Source organism: Pygocentrus nattereri, chromosome 11, assembly GCF_015220715.1.
Source record: "Pygocentrus nattereri isolate fPygNat1 chromosome 11, fPygNat1.pri, whole genome shotgun sequence".
Taxonomy (NCBI): Eukaryota; Metazoa; Chordata; class Actinopteri; order Characiformes; family Serrasalmidae; genus Pygocentrus; species Pygocentrus nattereri.
This window is the reverse complement of record NC_051221.1, coordinates 14,809,764-14,830,486: the sequence shown is the minus strand read 5'-3', so window position 1 is coordinate 14,830,486 and position 20,723 is coordinate 14,809,764. Positions and strand designations below refer to the sequence as shown.

At 42.2% G+C, this 20,723-nt stretch overlaps 1 protein-coding gene across 1 annotated transcript in view; it reads right to left on the bottom strand.

Annotated features, from left to right (window-relative positions):
* stox2b (storkhead box 2b) overlaps positions 1 to 19,245 on the bottom strand; it is a 97,904-nt gene extending 78,659 nt beyond the window's left edge. The window contains exon 1 of the mRNA XM_017703850.2: positions 16,196 to 19,245. Within this exon, the coding sequence (XP_017559339.1) occupies positions 16,196 to 16,520 (325 nt within the window). The 5' untranslated portion in view covers positions 16,521 to 19,245. The remainder of the gene's footprint in view (positions 1 to 16,195) is intronic.
* Between the last annotated feature and the right edge of the window lie 1,478 nt (positions 19,246 to 20,723).

Genomic DNA, 20,723 nt, shown 5'->3' with positions numbered 1-20,723 from the left:
CTGAAAGTGGGTCACATTCGGCTGTTATAGATTATCTATGGCATTTATCAAACAAGAGAGATTATTCACTGGTGCTGAGAGGATTACACTAGTGAATCTTTCTGGGAAGAGAGGGCAAGCTTCCTGCAAATGTTTTTTTAGAGTGTTTAGCTATAAGTCAGCATCGCAGAAACGGAGAAAGGGTCTGGATTGCGTGGCCAAGAATAAGATGAAAAAAAAATCAATCGCATCTCTGTGTTATAAAGACAGCTTGGTAAATGAATAAATTAATAACTGAATTAAAAATAAGCAAGAAGGAACAAAGGTAAAATCTTCTTGGCCTGTTGCAATCATTATGCAATCACCTGATCACAATTATTTTAGATAATCACAAATATTGCGAGCCACTGTCATGTAGTATTGCATTGCTTAAACCAAATAAATGCACTGGGGGCGGTGAGGATACTTGCCCACAGCGGTGGGCAGCCCAATCGACAGCACCTGGGGAGAAGTTGGGTCACGTCCTGTCAGCTCAGGGAATCGAACCGGTGACTTTCCGGTCACAAGGCTGGTTCCCTAACCTACAGTCCACGACTGCCCCCAATCCTTGACTAAAACCTGGTTGTAAACCTAAGCCTGGCAAGAATCAAGCGGGATTCACTATATGAACATTGGATCATTTCAGAGTTATCTCTAGATAACTTAAAGCAAACTACCGAAATAACGTGTTACTGCAAGTTTATAGTTTTCCCCAAATAATCCCAACTGTAGTCGATCAGCCAAGATGTGTTTGGTGATTGAAGTTTGCCTCTAAGTTTTGCACTGGAGCTATTAGGCTAATATAGTTAATATATAGTAATGAATGTGTATACCCCACCAATCACCACCGGGCAAACGGTGTTGAGGTGTAAAGAAATCTCCAAAGAAATCTCCAATAAACTTGCTTATGTGATTTCTGACAGTGTATGACCTATTAAGATGGAAAAATCAATCTAAAAGACTTGAAAAATGAATTTTGTCTGTACTTTTGACCATAACGGTCATCTACATTCGGGGTAGACTCTGTGGATTTTATATACCATATGTGGAAACCCAAAACAGTGCTTGGCACACACATGGCAAAGACTTTGTAGCCAGATCAAAATATCCATTTATCATGTTTCGCATTGCTCTTTAAAAGTGCAATCCCATGATCTGCCATCATTATTCCTTACTAAATTCACATTCCAAGGTCAGATGATTTGATCTTTGTTCATGTTCAGTGGTTTAGTATTTAATATCTAAGCTCAAATTAAAAACACTGTGGTTTCATTTTACAATAAATAAAGGAGCCACCCATTATAAAGGCTGGGAAACAGTGGTAGATGAAACTTTAGATGTCATGAAATTCACACACACCAACAGCCTCCTCATGAAGTAACTGCCATCTCAGGCTTTCTGGCCGGAAACGAAGCAAAAACATTTATGCTATCATTGGGTTCAGGTTTCAAAGAGATTGTTCTTTCACACCTGTATAACACATTGACACCACAATGAAAAAGATTCTGCCTCTACATGCCCAGAGCCTCTGTGCCAATTATTCCACCACAGATCCTTCACTGTGGTCTAAAGGGAGCTGAGTGCACAGCAATTCAGGCACACTACATTTACCTGTTTAATGAAGACGTTCTACAGTTCCACTCCTTCATTACTGCAGATACTGTAGTGTCAATACACTGAATGGCTACATATCTGTAGAGATGTACACTAGCACTATCACACTAATGAATCTTGATTAATCATATTGGTCATGTAGATCATCACAATTGATTGCATTTGTCTTATTTGCTCATATTTGACCCTAACGAATTTTCTAAATCAGTGCATGAAAATGTATTTATTAGTTCCAATACTTCAACTTAAACCTGAACATACAACCATCCAAAACGCTTAAACAAAGCTGCAAATGATATGTTAAAAATAAATGTACACATTCTCTACAGAGAACAAGCTCATACATGATTTTTTTTTCTGAAATAGTTTTATTTACTGAGATTAACCACTAACATGGCCAAAGCCCAAAGTTTTATTCCCTGTAGTAACTGAATAATAATCCGTTGCATGTAATAAGCCTGGGATTTTAAGGGGTTAACATATTGGAAAAGAATAAAACACACACCACATTTTATGTTTTACATTTTCCCAATATGTTAATGTCATATGTTAATAATAAAGAGTAACTGGACTGCAAAAAATGGGACCTTTGTCACAAGTGAAATGATTTTAAATCATTTTTTCCATTCAGAGATGGTTGTGCACTTATTATGAGATGATCTAGCTGATTTGTAGACATTGTTTACTTGTTTTAGGTCGTTTTATGAAGTGAAATTATCTCACTGTACTGGCAGATCATTTCGCTGGTTTCAAGTGCATTTCTTAAAAACAAGCAACATTATCTGCCAGTGCAGTTCGATCATTTCATTTGATAAAATGACCTAAAACAAGTAAACAATGTCTAGAAATAAGCTAGGGACTCTTATATTATGCTTGCAACAATGTCAACAAGAAAAATATTAGATTTATCGACTATAAATACAATTATTTTTCTTGACAAGATACCATTTTTTGCAGTGTGTGCATTTAAATGTACAGTGTGTTCACTGAACAGGATGTGTGAACTTATTTTCATTTAGAAGATCAACATAATAAACTATATTGCCAAAATTATTCACTCACCCATCCAAATCATTGAATTCAGGTGTTCCAGTCACTTCCATGGCCACAGGTGTATAAAACCAAGCCCCTAGGCCTGCAGACTGCTTCTACAAACATTAGTGAAAGAATGGGTCTCTCTCAGGAGCTCAGTGAACTCCAGTGTGGTGCCGTGATCGGACGCCACCTGTGCAACAAGTCCAGTCGTGAAATTTCCTCACTACTAAATATTCCACAGTCAACTGTCAGTGGGATTATAACAAAGTGGAAGCAATTAGGAACGACAGTAACTCAGCCACGAAGTGGTAGGCCACATAAAACTGACAGAGCACGGTCAGCGGATGCTGAGGGGCATAGAGCGCAGAGGTCACCAACTTTCTGCAGAGTCAATCACTACAGACCTCCAAACTTCATGTGACCTTCAGATGAGCTCAAGAACAGCGTAGAGAGCTTCATGGAATGGGTTTCCATCACTAAGCGCAATGCTAAGCATCAAATGCAGTGGTGTAAAGCTCTGCCACTGGACTCTACAGCAGTGGAGAGGTGTTCTCTGGAGTGATGAATCGCGTTTCTCTGTCTGGCAAACCGATCGACGAGTCGACGGTTTGGTGGTTGCCAGGAGAACGGTACTTGTCTCACTGCATTTTGGACAATTTCACGCTCCCAACTTTGGGGGAAAAGTTTGGGGACGTCCCCTTCCTGTTCCAACATGACTGCGCACCAGTGCACAAAGCAGGTCCATAAAGACATGGATGAGCAAGTTTGGTGTAGAAGAACTTGACTGGCCAGCCCAGAGTCCTGACCTCAACCCGAGTGAACACCTTTGGGATGAATTAGAGTAGAGACTTCAAGCCAGGCCTTCTCGTCCAACATCAGTGTCTGACCTCACAAATTTGCTTCTAGAAGAATGGTCAAAAATTCCCATAAACACATTCCTAACCCTGTGAAAAGCCTTCCCAAAAGTGTTAAAGCTGCTATAACTGCCAAGGGTGGGCTGCCATCATAATAAACCCTATGCGTTAAGTATTAAAAGGTTCATATGCATGTGAAGGCAGACGAGCGAATACTTTTGGAAATATAGTGTATGTCATTTGACCAGGGGCACCCAAACTTTTGCATACAGTTGTAAAATTATGTGAACGCAGAGGGAACAAGGAAATAGGGTAAACAAAGGTTTCTAATTTTCATCACCAGCATCAAATGAAACAACAGTGGCTACCTGCTCCAACCAACGAGTGGATCTATCACATACATCATGTATACAGTTTATGGTTCCAACTCCTCCACGACTGTAGCCCCTCGCTCTTAAACTGCTGTGTTCCATCTCCAATATGTTAGATTTAATTCACTTTTCGACCAAATAACCACTGCTGACCAGGTATGATTTCAACACAGCACAGCAGTGACACTAACATGGTTCTGTGTGTAGTGCTGGTATGAGTGCTTCAAGCAGAGCAGCTGAGAATGGTCCACTACTCTAAAATATATTGAACCAAGAGTTTCTTTGTGGTCAGAAACTGACATCAACAGATGAGCAGATGAGTCTCTCCACCAACAAGGCGGTGCTACAATGGGAGGGAGTTTCTGATAAAGTGGCACAGTGAAAGGTTTTCTGTAACAGCTGATGCTGCATTTTCACTGGATTGAAACCCAACAGATCAATTTAGATTTTTCTCAGAGCCTAAACGGAGAGAGAATGTTCTATTTGTGTTCTGAATGCGCTTGAGAAAAAATGCAGCGCTGTCCAGCTCTGCCCTCTAATGGAGAAAAAGAGATCTGCAGCTAAATTCAGATTTTATGGTATTCCAAGGGTGTCCTGGTATTCACTACAGCATCATTCTTCAACAGCGTACTGGCCAGTGAGACCAACAGTTGCTCAGGGACCAATTTCACTTCACAGCTAAAACAGATCAAAGCACATATAAACTGAATCTAGCAGAGAAAATACTAGGATTAGTTACAACTGCTGCTAAATGTGGCTTCAAGTCTTTTGACGGCAGCTTTTTGTTCACTTTTCAATCTGTGTCCTTCACCATTTAAGGTGGCATTTAAGCTGAAACGAGAAAGTCAAAAAAGAAAAGCCAACTTCACCAAATTCCTCAAGTCATTTGTCTCATACATACAGTATACGCCATACATTTACGCCCTCGACTGTCAGACGGTGCTGGAATTTGAAAAATATCAGTCATTCAAGCTATCAGAACCAGCTGGTACATGACTTTCCACGTTACTAAGCAACTGACAGCGCAGATGACATGATGGTGTGAGAGGAGAAACAAGGCCCACTGACTGAGCTCTGGTGTGTTCGAAGGCCCTCTGATATTTTCAAATGTGTTTAATTTTAACCACTAAAAAGGTTCACGAGTCCTGTAGCATGAGGTGGTCAGTGATGTAAGTGAACGAGTGATTCAGGAAACAACCAATGAGAGCGCTAGGAGAGCAAAAACAAGGTGAAGAGAGATAGTGTGGAAACCGAGGAGCTGCTTGTTGAATTCAGACAAACATTCACTCTCTTTACGATTTCAAGTCAGCAGAAAGTTCGCAGTAAAATATTTCTCCAGCCCAAACTGTGATATCTGCTTTAAACCTGCTGTTTATACCCAGTCCGCTTCTTGTATGTGCATAAAAGAGCAAGCAGGCACGGTCCATCTACATCTACATCACGTGATAACGGAGGAGATCTGGGATTTTGAGAGCTTTTCATAGCCGAAACTTGCTGTGTCTGCTATACGCTGTTTTTGCCTTATCAAATATTGTGTGGGTCCTCAGGGCAAATTTTCTTCACTTTACACAATAACTTTATACATATTTAATGACAAAGACAGGATTAATAATAAAGGGGACAGTTTGAGTTAGACAATAAAAATGATATACGTGATCATACTTTCTCTTAGTGGACACTTTAAAGTCTCTTTTTAAACATTGAATATTATTTATTTATTTTTTTTATATGAGAATTTGCAGAAATATCTTTGTTGCCCAGAAGCAACGTTGTGTGACAGTGTAATGGATTTAGCCAGTCACAATCCAGGTCTCACCACATCAGGGAACACAGATCTACATCATTTCCTCCCATTGTCGCACAATGTTGCCTCAAGGCAACATGCTCCAAAAGGACACCAGCAAACATTATTATTAAAACATGCTTTTGAATTTGATAATCAGGTCCACTTTATGCAAGAAAAGTGAACTGTGATTTGTCAAGATTCTTACAGCACATAGTCAAAAACACTGGGATATTAATCTAGCAAAAGTGAATATTGCCATAATAATAAGAAACGATGCATTGTGTGGCCCTACTGCACAGAGATACACAGGAAGATCCACAATGAAAAATCTCTAATCTAATACGCATGCAATCTTTGTGCAAGTGTGCCTGCTGGATTAACATGTATGTGATGACAACATGCATTAGATTATAACTAAAGAGATCCGGATCATGATGGTTAAATTATAGCACTACTGCACCAGCAGAGGGAGCTCTTTACAATGCCACCTGATGCTGTGGACTCAGCTGAGCAGGAGTTTATAGGGATGATCCCTCTTAAGTGGATGAGATCAGGGGCGACCTCACCACTGGAAATACCATGAAGATCAGCACACTGCTGCAGGATTCCCCAGCTCCGAGCCCCAGCCCGCTGTCTCCTCATGACTCACAGCACACAGGAGCTGCATGAGGGATGCTGAAGAGGAGGATGATGATGAGATAGCTCAAGACCATCTGTCCACTGCTTAGTCATGCAGTACCAAAGCAGCCAACCCTGAGTATTTATGAAGCTGGTGGTGATTTTGAGCTGATTTTGAGTGGTTAAGTCAGCATTACTCACTGCCACACGCAGCCCTCAGTTGGTGACTAGCACGATTGTCAACAAATATGAATATATTATTTAAATATGGATATGCTTCGAAATTTTATCCACACTTCTGCTGAAAATGGTCAAAAGTGGCACTTTTGGTTCTGAAAAGGAGGCAGGAGGGTGGAGGTCATGTGCTGGAGGTTAGGGAACCAGCCCTGTGACTGGAAGGTCACTGGTTTGATCCCCTGAGCTGACAGTATGTGACTGAAGCGCCCTTAGGCAAGGCACCTAACACCCAACTGCTCCCTGGGTGCTGTGGACAGGGCTGCCCACCGCTCCAGGCAAGTTTGCTCACTGCCCTATAGTGTGTGTGTGTGTGTGTGTGTTCACTGATGTTGTGGTGTTTCACTGCAAAGATGGTTAAATGCGGAGCTGAAATGTACCCGTTGTGGGACTAATAAGGGTCACTTAACTGTTCAAAAGGAAAACAAACGGCTGAAAATGCTGGCTGAAAAAAAAAGATTTAATAAGACCACAACAAAGTGTCAAAATCTAACACTTAATAATTCATTTCAATGATAAGGCAAACACGATATAGTGATACTGTTTGTTCCCCCTCACTCTCCTGTGCCGGTCAGCACAGATACACTCATTTGAGAAAATAAAAAAAACTGTTACCACAGATAATCAAACAGCTCAGTTTTATCCTTTTGAAAGTAGATTTTGTCAGTAATAAAGGTGTATTTTCATTTTTACTTAGTATTTTTATGTCATGGTACACATTTATTCAAAAGCATAAATAAAACAGCAAATTATTTTAAAAATATTGAAAAAATACAGAGTTTCAGTTTTGGGCCAGGGGTATCGGAGGGCGGGCCATGTCATCAAATAAACCAAGTTTATTTATTCAATTAACTTTGCATTCACATTCTGTACGCAATGACAAAAATATGACATAAATGTTTCTTTCTGTAACGCTGATTGTTCTGTAAAACTGCTTTGTGACAATACCTGTCGTAAAAAGCGCTGTATAAATAAACTTTGCTTGCTTGCTAATGAATAAAAACTGCAAATGAATAAAAAACTGACTTTCAGAATACATTTTTATCTAGTTTAAATCAAAATATCTCCTGGACCGTTTAAAACATTTCATCGACTGAAGTTTCTTCAAACGTGCGCTTTCAACTCTGCTTATGAGTGAAAAAGAACTAATATAAACCTCCCTCTATAGGTCGGAATGAAGTACCAGTATGGCTGAAAAGAGAGGGCCTTATGGAAACGTCTTCTGTAACATACATCACGCCTCACGGATCAGTCTGTCAGGAAAAGATGGTCACAGAAACGCCTGAATTTTGCCTCGCTCGTGCGAGTGTTTCTTACTATGAGTCACTCGTGAATGCGGCGTGAGGATTCATCTGCCTGACACAGATAACAGCACCTGCATTTAACCCGCATCAAAAAGCACGAAATCACAAAGCCTCAATCTCTCGGTTTCCTTAACGACAAGAACAACACAGTAGCTCAAAATGGAAAAACTAAATTCCTACAATTAAATCCCGTTTCGGATGCCTGCATGGAGATGAGGGACAGGACAAAGGGGAGGAAGTGGTTAAAGTCAGGAAGCAACATGCCCTTAAGTGTAGGTGTCAGGTCTGAGTCGACTCAGAGCACAGGCCAAATGGCCACGGGACACGGCCCGCCTCCTCTCAGATTTACGGTTGTGATAAAATCCAGCTCTCTTCCACTGATGAAAGCTGTTCGTGGTGTTTTTTTAACCCTTTAAATGCATATCAGGCGAGCAGTGAACCCGTTCCTGCTCTAGCTTTCCTGCTAGAAAAGTAACAAAGTACCGAAGTACCGAAGTACACCAAAATATATTTTATGTTATTATTTCACAATTACTTCCAATCACACGATCTGATTGGCTGAACGCTTTCTACCTGTCTAGTCCTAAGTCAGGGGTGTCAAACACAACCATTAAAAGGGTCATATTAAGAAATCTCAGCAAACCCGTGGCTCAGCAGTGTTTTTATTTCATTTTCACTTATCATTTTTCCATGACTCGAACTGGCCATTGTTTATTTCAAATATGCCAAAACTGCAACAGCAAAATATGTATTGAATACTTACTGTAAAAATAAATAAATAAAAAGAAATTGTTTCAGGTCGTTTTTTTAACTGTCTATTTGCTTGAACTGGAGAGCAGAAATCTTTTCCTCTTGTGTAACCACTGGCCCATAGATTGTCGCTGGGTCACACTATGTTGCAGTGCATTCTGGGAACTGTGGTGCATCTTGGGGTGAAACAGACTAACAACAACCGAAAATTAACATAATTTTTTTTACATAATTAGGATTGTGTCTTGGGCCTGACTTGGCCCGGAGATGTTGTGCTTGACACGTGGTTCATAAGCGATAACTACTTTATTCCACCACACCTGCATCGTTCTGCTCACCACCAGCTGCTACAACAGTGGTCGCTTCACTCTAAGCTACTGGAACTACTTTTTTGGCGGACGTAACTGCCAGATTATTTCCATTTTTTCCTTCTGAACTGCTGCTTATGAGCCGTCACTGGACAGCTCAATGCAAGTGAAGAACACAACTAGCTGCCAATTCTGTTTTCACAGCTCAAATTATTAATCCTGCCAATATTAAACATGTGAATGATCGGAGATACAGTCAGTTTCTCCTGCCCAAAAATTCGATATGAGGAGCTTAGAGTGAAACATCCATTGCTTAGCAACTAGTGGTCCCCTGTATGATCCAGGTACAGTGAAAAAACCGTATCAGAAGCAGAACGTTTTTCTACTGGATTTTCATCAGATTGTGTATTACTGTACATTTTGTTTTATTTGGATATTTTGTCACTTATCTAATAAAGAGATGTGGTAGAAAAGGTCATGTATGCATTTAAGACACTGAAGATACAACATAACACATTTCACCACAATCTCACTTTGCAAACCCATTGCATAAAAGCAATACAGAACTATTTCTTTCATCCTGTGCCTTTAACTAAATAACAGCTGTAACATATGTTATAATGTATTATGTCTCATGTTCCGTTGCTTAATTTTGTTACTGTCTATGAAATCTTTCAACAGTTTTATCCTGTCTTGGCAGCCTATAGATGAATTTGTTAGCTATAAGCGCCGTGTCGCTAACAACCTGATGCATGAGAGATATACAAAGGACTCGGTTAAACTTTCAAGGAGTTGTGCATCACTACTGCGATTTCAAACACGAAACATGAGCGTGGCCTTCAGGTTTGGGATTATAGGTCTCTCCGCATTTAGAGAGAGAGGAGTCTGGTCTTGTATGGCTGAAAATAACTGCCCTGCGGCGGTGCCAAAATGGCTGTTAAGCAGACAGACTTTTCTATAAGAATTCTTTGCTGCTGCTCAGCCGACACAAAAACCTCCCAATGGCCCTTGGCCATTTTGAACAGCAGCGCTGTCACCTCACAGCAGGAAGGGCTAGGGTTCGATTCCCTGGCCGGGTGACCGGTGTCCTCTCTGTGTGGAGTCTGCATGTTCTCCCCGTGTCTGCGTGGGTTTCCTCCGGGTTCTCCGGTTTCCTCCCACAGTCCAAAGACATGCAGTCAGGCTAACTGGACATGCTAAATTGCCCCAGGGTGTGAGTCTGTGTGTGTGTGAATGTATGTCTGGCTGCCCTGTGATGGACTGTTGACCTGTCCAGGGTGTATCCTGTCTTCCACCCAATGACTGCTGAGATAGGCTCCAGTTCCCGCCATGACCCAGAAGGATAAACGGTTCAGAAGATGTGTGTGTGTGTGTGTGTGTGGGTGTGTGTGTGTGTGTGTGTGTGGAAGGTGATCTAAGATCAGAGGGAAACAGAATGAGTTACATGTAAAAGCAAAGGGAGATTTATGTTCAGCTGCAGGCATTTCACTCCCTCTCGACCTGTACAGACACACACTGCTGAAACACAGCACCGCCTGTAGAGAGGCACGACGGACCACACAACAGCCACACACACAGCCGGGGCACAACCAGACAAGCTCGCTCACACCCAAACATGCAAAGTCACTTTTACCAGAGCTCGTGTTGCAGGAGAGCACATGGCAAATAATGGCACATTCATGCTAGTCTAATCCTCCCTCCTGCGGGAAATACTTTCTACATTTTCTTCCAGCTCAGTGTTTGAATGTCAATGAGTCCTTTTTCTATAATGCACACTTTACATCAGCCTCACTAATTCCCTTTAGAGTACTGTGTACATTATTTACACGTTTTAGAGGCTGTAGATGTAGGCCCTCACAATTCTTACAAAATCACCTGATCTCAATTATTTAAGCTGACCACAATCACTTCCCACAGTCGTTGATCATACGGTATTTCCACAATCATGATCATATAGTAGTGTGAAAAGGGTGCAATGTCGTCAGTTGGGTTGAGATGAAATAAAAGAAAGAAGGAAACATGTTCACTGACACAAGCTGTGAGTCTTACAAGTTCTAGCTTTTAACTGGGTGCTTTATCACATTTAGGAGAATGTTTGTTTCTGTTACTTATTAGCTAGACCACGATAAGAAGAGCCATTGTGTCCTTTCAACAAAAATCGCACAATGGGGGCCACAACTTTTCAAGCCCATTTAACATCTTGGCTGTAAATATGTCTCAGTATGTGCTAATGTACTAATACAACCCAAGAACATAATATAAATGAAAACGCAGACTTACTCTGCTCTGCTTTAAGCTGTAGCTCTGTTATAGCTGCTTTTCTCGAATCTCTGGCAGGAAACTTTTCCTCACAAGTAGAACAGTTTGTTGTAAAATGTCTCTTGATGGTCGATTTTTTACGAAGCCGGTCAATTTCTTATTTGCCAGCTTCTCGTTCTAATTTTCCCGTTCCACTTTAAATGGCACCTGAGGCACCAGAATGCGGCACCGTTTAAGGTGGAACGGGGACAATAAGAATGAGAAGCTGTCAAACGAGTAGCTGACTTCAGCTTCACGACTTAAGTGTTTGACAGTTTCTGGTTGCAGATTAAATGTATCAGAAAACCAAAGCTTCATTTTACTGCAGAGGAGGATTATTTTATTTTTTGATTATTATTTTTACCTAAAAATAATTCATTCTGCTGTGGAGCCACAACAGGGCTGTAAAAGAGCTCCGGAGCTGCATGTTACCGACCCCTGAGCTACACAGTGTGCATGTAAATGACTTTTGCTCACATTTTCACATTTTTCCAAAATATGTAAGGTTTGGTTCACTGTACGCTGGGGCTGAACAATGAATCGGTTTTGGTTATGTGCAGTCATCATGAGCTGTTGATAGACATTAATGGCTTAAAATGAGGAGCTTTACACTATGGAAAGCTAAATATGCAGAGAATGTGCCTGTCCATCAATGGAGGGAGGCGTCCACTCTGCAAAGGGGCCACTGCGGTTCCACAAGACAAGACAAACACAAAGGGATATGACCTTCAGAGAGAGAGAGAGAGAGAGAGAGAGAGAGAGAGAGAGAGAGAGAGAGAGAGAGAGAGAGAGAGATGAGATAACGAAAGAAGTAGACAGAATAAAGGGAAAGAGAGACAGAAAGACAGATGAGATGAAGAAAGAAATGGACAGAAACTAAAAAGACAGAAATTCAATCACAAAAGAAATGGACAGAGAGTGAAGAGGGAGAGAGAGAATAAAGAGAAAGATGAGATGAAGAAAGAAATGGACAGGGAGTAAACAGACAAAGAGAGTAAATACAGAGAGAGAGAGAGAGAGAGAGAGAGAGAGAGACAAGGCAGAGACAAAGTTGAGTTAAAGAAAAGAAAGGAAAGACGGGGAAGTAGGGAGCGAATGAACAGACAGAAAAGGTGACAAACAGGAGAGCATGAAAGAAAAGGAAAGACATGACAGGAAATGAAAAGAGAAAGAAGAAGAGAACTAGCTGGGCTGCTGCCTAGAAAGTGACACTGAACAAAAACTGCACAGAACTTACTTTGATACAAGTCCAACATTTTCACATGAATGAAATGCTGCATATAACATAAACTCAACTGGACTGAAATACAGTAACTGTGAAACACGAACACAATTGAATCAAGTAAATTCCATCTATTAGAACGTGAAGTGTTTTTACTGAAGGTGCTGGTGCTCAATCACTCTGCTTGTCCATGCCGCCTCCCCCTAACAGCCCAACAATAGGCCCAGCAGCAGCCTGGAGCAGCCTCTGTTAATGGCCACACTCAGAGGGTGAATGGTGCCAGCCTGAGCTCAAGACCAGCAGGCCACAAATAGTACAACCAGCTACATGTGCGTTTCTGCTCTGATTAGTGAGAATAAAGGAGGGCAGCAAAAGAAAACTCTGGAAGAGCGACAGCACACATGGCCTTCTCCACCATCAAACATGCAGTAAAAATACACACATAAAAATAATAATAATAATAATAACGTTTGACTGCACGCCATATGGCTTCATGACAAATTGAAAATGGATCTGTATAGCACCAAAAAGGGTTCTTCTACTGGAATGATGTCAAGCTTGTTTCAACAGCAGAACCCTTTTTGGTGCTATACAGATCCATTTTCAAAACGGTTCTATATAGAACCACCTACAACACATTCTCCATCAATCGAAAGAACCTTTTCATGACACACACAAAAAAAATGTAATCATTTAATCATAAAAATGGTTCTGTGAGTGTTCATGGTTCTAGACAGAACCACTTTCTTTACTAAAGAACCCGTACAAAGCCATCCTTTTTAGGTGTGTAAGACATCAAGTTTAAAAATATTGCATTAAGCCAGTTTTTTTAACAATTTCAACATGATAAATTTCTCTAGAACGGAGCATTTCACAGCAAATCTTTCTAAATGACTCTGTTCGCACTGTAATGATTTAATTACACAAACATTTAGAAAATTTGATGGGATTCCCCTTTAAAGGAGCACTTCAGTAAAAGATACTAACAATCAATGGAAATAAACAGCCATTATTTACCCGTGTAGAAATGATCACAGCTGGCTGCTAGCTTTTATTTACAATTAGCCAGGTTAACCCGTTAGCTCAAGCTACTCCTCTGAGGCCTGCGCTGCCGAAGAAGCACCACAAAAAGCTTCGCTGAGGTTTCACGGTGTGATCGAATGCGTCACCTGCTATAATCGTAGCTCATTTTCCTCTCATCGTATAAGTACTGTCAATAAAAACGCACCAAACTTCTTCAGACTAATTCTATGGCTCTGCCAAACACCTGAACTGCCCAGAATGTCTGAAACCCAATTCTAACAACATCTACAGAAGACACAACAGTAAATACTCAGGCAGACACCAAAAGCACCACACTACTAAAACGTCCAGTACGATACTCGCTCTGCTAGAGCACTCTGAGCGTTCTGCCTGCCAAAGCCCCAAACAACATTTCTAAAGCTCTACCTGACCATTGTTTGTAAACAATAGAGAAATTAAAATCCCTTTTATTGGCTCATGACAAGAAAGCCCCTGAGAAATCCAAGGAATTGCCTCCAGGAATAAATTGAGGCAGGAAACAAAGCCGATGCCAACCCAACGGCTTTGAAAATTACAGAGTGGCTTTAAAAGCTGTTTGCTGCGATCCCATTTACTCTCAGACTGACTGAGCCTACAGGTCATCAGGCTTGCAGGTGCAAACAGCTTCAGCGAACAGCCCCAAAAAGGTCATGTTAAAAACAGCGAACGAAAGTGATCGGCCAGCATTACGCCAGTGAGGTCATGCTAATTAGAAGCTTTGGTTTCCTCTTAGCCAAGTCAGCTTGGTAAGCTACTCCTTTACCCCGTTCCTGAACCCGCCGAGTTCAGGCTATTATCTACATCCAACCTGTGCAACTGGGATGCACTTTTCCAGAAATATCCATACACAGTGACGTCAATCACAGGGCCTTGGTCGCCAGCTTTACAGGGAACAATAAATACTCCATTTAAAAATATCCAGCTTGGACTGTGCAGCACAGCTAAAACGTGAAAGGCATGAGGCGTGGAAGTCAAATGAGCGGAACTGCAGCGCATATGAAATTAGGCACTGTAGGACACGCTTACAAGCAGTATTCATATTTGAGATGAGTTTATGACATTAATGAAATCTATAATTATCTGTTCTGTTATGAAATATGTCCTATTATTAAGAATATCTAACATCTCGAATTTGAATAACGCCCTCTAAAGCCACACCTCTCCATGGCTCTGGGATTATGGGACAGAACTTGCTTTTGACTGAAAGCGGTTTGGTTGATGGTTTGTATGCTTTGTCTATTATTTGATTGTTTTAGTCACACTTCTCTTTCTGGGGGACTATTTTGGTGGACTGGCCTTGAGCACAATCTTTCTGGAGTGCTATTATCATGTACAACTGCCTCTGGAGTACTACACTGGGGCATTATCTAGCGTAGAACTTCTCCGTAGTTTTGTCTTGTTTTCCAGGGAAATGTTCTGGAATGCCAGTATTTAGAGTAAAAGCATTACACTGTTATTTCAATGCTCTAAATTCTGGAGTGTTATTCTGGATTTCTATTCAGATTACAATCTTTATCAATTATCTATAGCACGATTTTGGAGAAATATGCAGACTTGAATTGTTCTGGGATACAGTTTTTAATATTTTACTTGGTTGTGTCTTTATAAAGGCTTAATACTTTAAATATGATGTTTCTGGAGCAGCATTTTGGCTTGATATTTATCCCAGAATGTTTCAAGAGTAGTAATCTGGCCTACTATTAAGAATAAACAGGAACAGGATCCCTCCGGAGTATAATTTGGCTTCCTATTTGGAAAAGCAACTTTCCAGGGGAGGAGTATTTCGCCTTGGTGTTAGGAATATGACCTTCCTGGAGCATTATTGTGGCCTCCTATTATCCAGAGCAGAATGTTCATACTACATCCATACAGTGTTTAAGTGTTTCCAGAGTATCACTCTGGATATTTTAGAATACTGTATTTTGGATATGATATTTTGGAGGGGGATCCCACCAATTTTTCAAAATCTCTTCATAACTAAAATGCAAATGAATCTGAAACGCTTCATTCTAGAGAAACTTACCAAGTCATTATTGCTCGGAGTGGTGGTGATAGGAACCAGACGTCTGAAGAGTTGAACACTTCTAAAAGGTCCCTCACAGAAAGTTGTTACATTATATGGTTATGCATATTCTGCCTGCTGTCTGAGTCATTGCCGTATGACAGTTTTGCAGCAAAGATTTGGCCCAAAACTTATTTTCAAAAGCCATTCATGGCAGAGGAGTACATGTATGGCGTTGCGAGGCAAAACAGACGCAAATGAAAACTTATGTTTTCAGATTTACCTCCAGATGTTTTCAGATTTACCTCCAGATGTTACCGTTATCAACACATCAGATGATCAGAACCCACAGGTAGGGTCACTGGTGGCTTTGAGTAGTAAATAAAATAGCACTTTTTATATTGTGTACATCGTGACCCCTGGTTCCTATCACCACTATTGTAAAAAACAGATAAGTTGGCACGTTTCTCTACAGTGAATCATTTCGCATCGAACCAGTCTGAACGACTTCACATCTCAAAGACTGAATTAACCGCAAATGTGAAAAATGGGTGGACTTCCCCTTTAGGAGTACTATTGACCGTAGTTCTATTTCGGTGTAATATTTCGAGCCCAGTGCCTCTGGTGCGTTCAGCGCATGGAGAGGTATGGCGTTCGGGGCGCAGCCGTGCGCTGTGCCGTCAGACGGGGATGCGCGCGGGGATGGAGGTGGTGATTACCGAGGTACTTGATGTCGAAGCCGTGCGGCGGTTTGAGGGACCTCCGCATCCACGCCTCCCTCAGGGCCTCCAGGTGCTCCTCCTCGCCCTGGATGAGCAGCACGTGCTCGTCTATCCAGCCCAAGAAGAAGGTCTCGGCGATGGCGTCGGCCACCATCTTGTTCCAGAAGTAGCTGGCGTTGAGCGCCTTGAAGTCGGCGAAGATCTCGTAGCCGGTGTGGTGGCGCGGCGGCTCGCTGCTCTCGCTGACGCCCGCAGAGACCTCGGGCAGCCTGGAGAGCACGATGGCCAGGGAGTGAGGAGCGAGCTGCAGGAACGGCTCCATCCCGGGCTGACGGGTCACCGACCATCCATCCGGGGGGGTCTCTCACTCAGCGCGCCTGGAGGAAAGCGAGCAAGCCCACCGCCGTCGGAGAGAGAGAGAGAGAGAGAGAGAGAGAGAGGGAGAGAGAGAGAGAGAGGGAGGGAGGGAGGATGGACGTCTATTTCACTGGCTGGCGAGACGTTTCGTTACTACGCGCAGGAGGAGCATCGTTTAGCTCGGCGGAGCGAGAAGAGAAAAAGCCCCCCAGTCCTTAGAATCAAGAAAAGGTGCCGATCGGTGTCGATATCGACGCTCGCCTCGTGTCAGTCGACGGCATCTTTTCCTCTCATCCATCCATCGCTCACCTTGACTGGCATCACGAGCACGAACACATTACTATTCCTCCTCCTTCTCCTCCAGACCGCGCAGGGAATTTCCAGACACCTCAGGGTGGATCTGAGGATAAAACAGTGATATCCGAACGAGCGAGATGAATGCAGGACTGTCAGTAGGGGGGGGTGGTGTGTTTCTTCCCCTCCTTTTCGTCCAGATGCAGTAGCCCCTCAGGTCGGTGTGCGCTGCTGCCTCCCCGGATCACCGTGACTCACTTTATTACCTTCACGCTTGCGCCATGCAAAGCTCTGGCTCTGGCGCCCCCTGCTGGCAGACCACACTCACTGTAACACCTACGAGGACTCGAGCTTTTTTTTTTCCCTTTTCTTTTTTTAATTGAAATTATTCAACACGCATCCCTGCTATGAGTAACTGGGCAAAGTAACCAACAAACAAAATAAACTTCAAAGAAGTGAACAGACAAACAGAACAAAATAAAAATGTTACATAATAATTTAAGTAGTCACTATAGTATTGTGACATTAGGGTTCTCACAAGAAACTTAGACAAGACAGGGTTCTGCTCCATGGTCACTATAGTATTGTGACATTGAGGTTCTCACAAGAAACTTAGACAAGTCGGGTTCTGCTCCATGGTCACTATAGTATTGTGACATTAGGGTTCTCACAAGAAACTTAGACAAGACAGGGTTCTGCTCCATGGTCACTATAGTATTGTGACATTGAGGTTCTCACAAGAAACTTAGACAAGTCGGGTTCTGCTCCATGGTCACTATAGTATTGTGACATTGAGGTTCTCACAAGAAACTTAGACAAGACAGGGTTCTGCTCCATGGTCACTATAGTATTGTGACATTGAGGTTCTCACAAGAAACTTAGACAAGTCGGGGTTCTGCTCCATGGTCTCTATAGTATTGTGACATTGAGGTTCTCACAAGAAACTTAGACAAGTCGGGGTTCTGCTCCATGGTCTCTATAGTATTGTGACATTGAGGTTCTCACAAGAAACTTAGACAAGTCGGGGTTCTGCTCCATGGTCACTATAGTATTGTGACATTGAGGTTCTCACAAGAAACTTAGACAAGTCGGGGTTCTGCTCCATGGTCACTATAGTATTGTGACATTAGGGTTCTCACAAGAAACTTAGACAAGACAGGGTTCTGCTCCATGGTCTCTATAGTATTGTGACATTGAGGTTCTCACAAGAAACTTAGACAAGTTGGGGTTCTGCTCCATGGTCACTATAGCATTGTGACATTGAGGTTCTCACAAGAAACTTAGACAATTCGGGGTTCTGCTCCATGGTCACTATAGTATTGTGATATTGAGGTTCTCACAAGAAACTTAGACAATTCGGGGTTCTGCTCCATGGTCACTATAGTATTGTGACATTGAGGTTCTCACAAGAAACTTAGACAATTCGGGGTTCTGCTCCATGGTCACTATAGTATTGTGACATTGAGGTTCTCACAAGAAACTTAGACAAGTCGGGTTCTGCTCCATGGTCACTATAGTATTGTGACATTGAGGTTCTCACAAGAAACTTAGACAAGTCGGGGTTCTGCTCCATGGTCACTATAGTATTGTGACATTGAGGTTCTCACAAGAAACCTAGACAAGTCGGGGTTCTGCTCCATGGTCTCTATAGTATTGTGACATTGAGGTTCTCACAAGAAACTTAGACAAGTCGGGGTTCTGCTCCATGGTCTCTATAGTATTGTGACATTGAGGTTCTCACAAGAAACTTAGACAAGTCGGGGTTCTGCTCCATGGTCTCTATAGTATTGTGACATTGAGGTTCTCACAAGAAACTTAGACAAGTCGGGGTTCCGCTCCATGGTCTCTATAGTATTGTGACATTGAGGTTCTCACAAGAAACTTAGACAAGTCGGGGTTCTGCTCCATGGTCTCTATAGTGTTGTGACATTAGGGTTCTCTCACAAGAAACTTACACAAGTCGGGGTTCTGCTCCATGGTTACTATAGTATTGTGACATTGAAGTTCTCACAAGAAACTTAGACAAGTCAGGGTTCTGCTTCATAGTCACTATAGTGTTCTGACATTAGGGTTCTCACAAGAAACTTACACAATTTGAGGTTCTGCTCCATGGTCACTATAGTATTGTGATATTGAGGTTCTCACAAGAAACTTACACAAGTCGGGGTTCTGCTCCATGGTCACTATAGTATTGTGACATTGAGGTTCTCACAAGAAACTTAGACAAGTCAAAGTTCTGGTCCATACTTGTGTAAAAAAAAAAACTCAAACACTTAAGTGCAAAAATAAAAGGTTCTGGTCCAGAGTAAAGTTCTACCTGCCCCAACCTTTATGATATGTGTTGCTTCCATAAAGCGCTGTCACCTCACAGCAAAGAGGGCCTGGGTTCGATTCCCCGACCGGGTGACCGGGGTCCTCTCTGTGTGGAGTTTGCATGTTCTCCCCGTGTCTGCATGGGTTTCCTCCGGGTTCTCCGGTTTCCTCCCACAGTTCCAAGACATGCAGTCAGGTCGATTGGACATGCTAAATTACCCCTAGGTGTGAGTGTGTGAGTGTCTGTCTGTCTGCCCTGCGATGGACTGGCGACCTGTCCAGGGTGTATCCTGCCTTCCGCCCGAAAACTGCTGGGATAGGCTCCAGCACCCCTCCGTGACCCTGACGGAGAAGCGGATTAGAAAATGGATGGATGGATGGACACTAGACTAGCAACTACACAGAGAGCAGGCCCAACATCAGGGGAAGGATGAGGAGCCCTTAGGAAGCCGGTCACCAGGCTTATAAACTCTTGTCCTGATCTCAGTACAGCCAATCAGCATGCGCCATTACACCTCCCTCAGCAGCAGCACCTGACGGTGATGATAGACAGGAGAGCAAGAAGCTGACGAAGCTTGTGCAAGAAAGGAAAGAGTACAAAAACATGTAAACAATTCATCGTGGGACGTAACAGAAGGATATAAGCCAACAATTAGCATCAAGCAAACTGTATGCTGAACAGTTGAATTGACATGGTTTCAGACACTGTATGACGTTCTGTTATCTGTACAGATTTCTGACCTTAAACATCTGGAGTAAAGAAACAATTTGGTGTTGTCGGAACAAAACCTCACATCTCCACTTATTGCATGAGTTGCTGCTGTCCTTGGGGAAATTCTGGCAGGTCAGCCACTCCAATGCTTTGCCAATGTTCTCAGTGTATTCGGTATGTAGATAATGGCTTTCACTGTGGTTCAGTGATGTCCTTGAAACTTACACATGCTTTTCAGGCTGATTTCAAGTCAAGAATACTTTTTCACAGCACTGTAAATTGTGCTGTCTCATTAAAGACATCAATGCAGTGAGATCTACTGCAGTTCCTCAAGACAATCAGATACATTAAATCATTTGAGTAAACCAAAGTCACTGCTTTTCGCAGAAGATTTCAGAGTTTGCATTAGTTTTAGCCAACACAACCGCCATCGTGAATGATGAGCACGTCTGCATGACCATCACATTGATACAGATTTATATATGTAACGCAACACAAGCATTGAAATGGCTTAGTCACTGTGACTCTTACAAACAGCACTCCAGTGGAGTGAATGTGCCTGAGGGCAGCAGGAGGTTCAGGTGTCCAGTAGTGTTCTGCATATCTTTCAACAGAGTGGATTAAAAAAACTCAAAAAGGTGGAAGGTGGATACACTAACGTTGCAAGTTTATTTCCCTTCATTACAAAAAAGCAGGGTTTTTTTTTAGATCAGTGGCGTAGAACCAAATTTTGGGCCCAGGGCACAGTTATCACATATAACTGTGTCCTAACAGCAAACGAGCGTCCAAATGTAGAATCACATCGCAAAGCTTTCAGGATATACCAGAGAATGTGTAGTGAGGCAAACT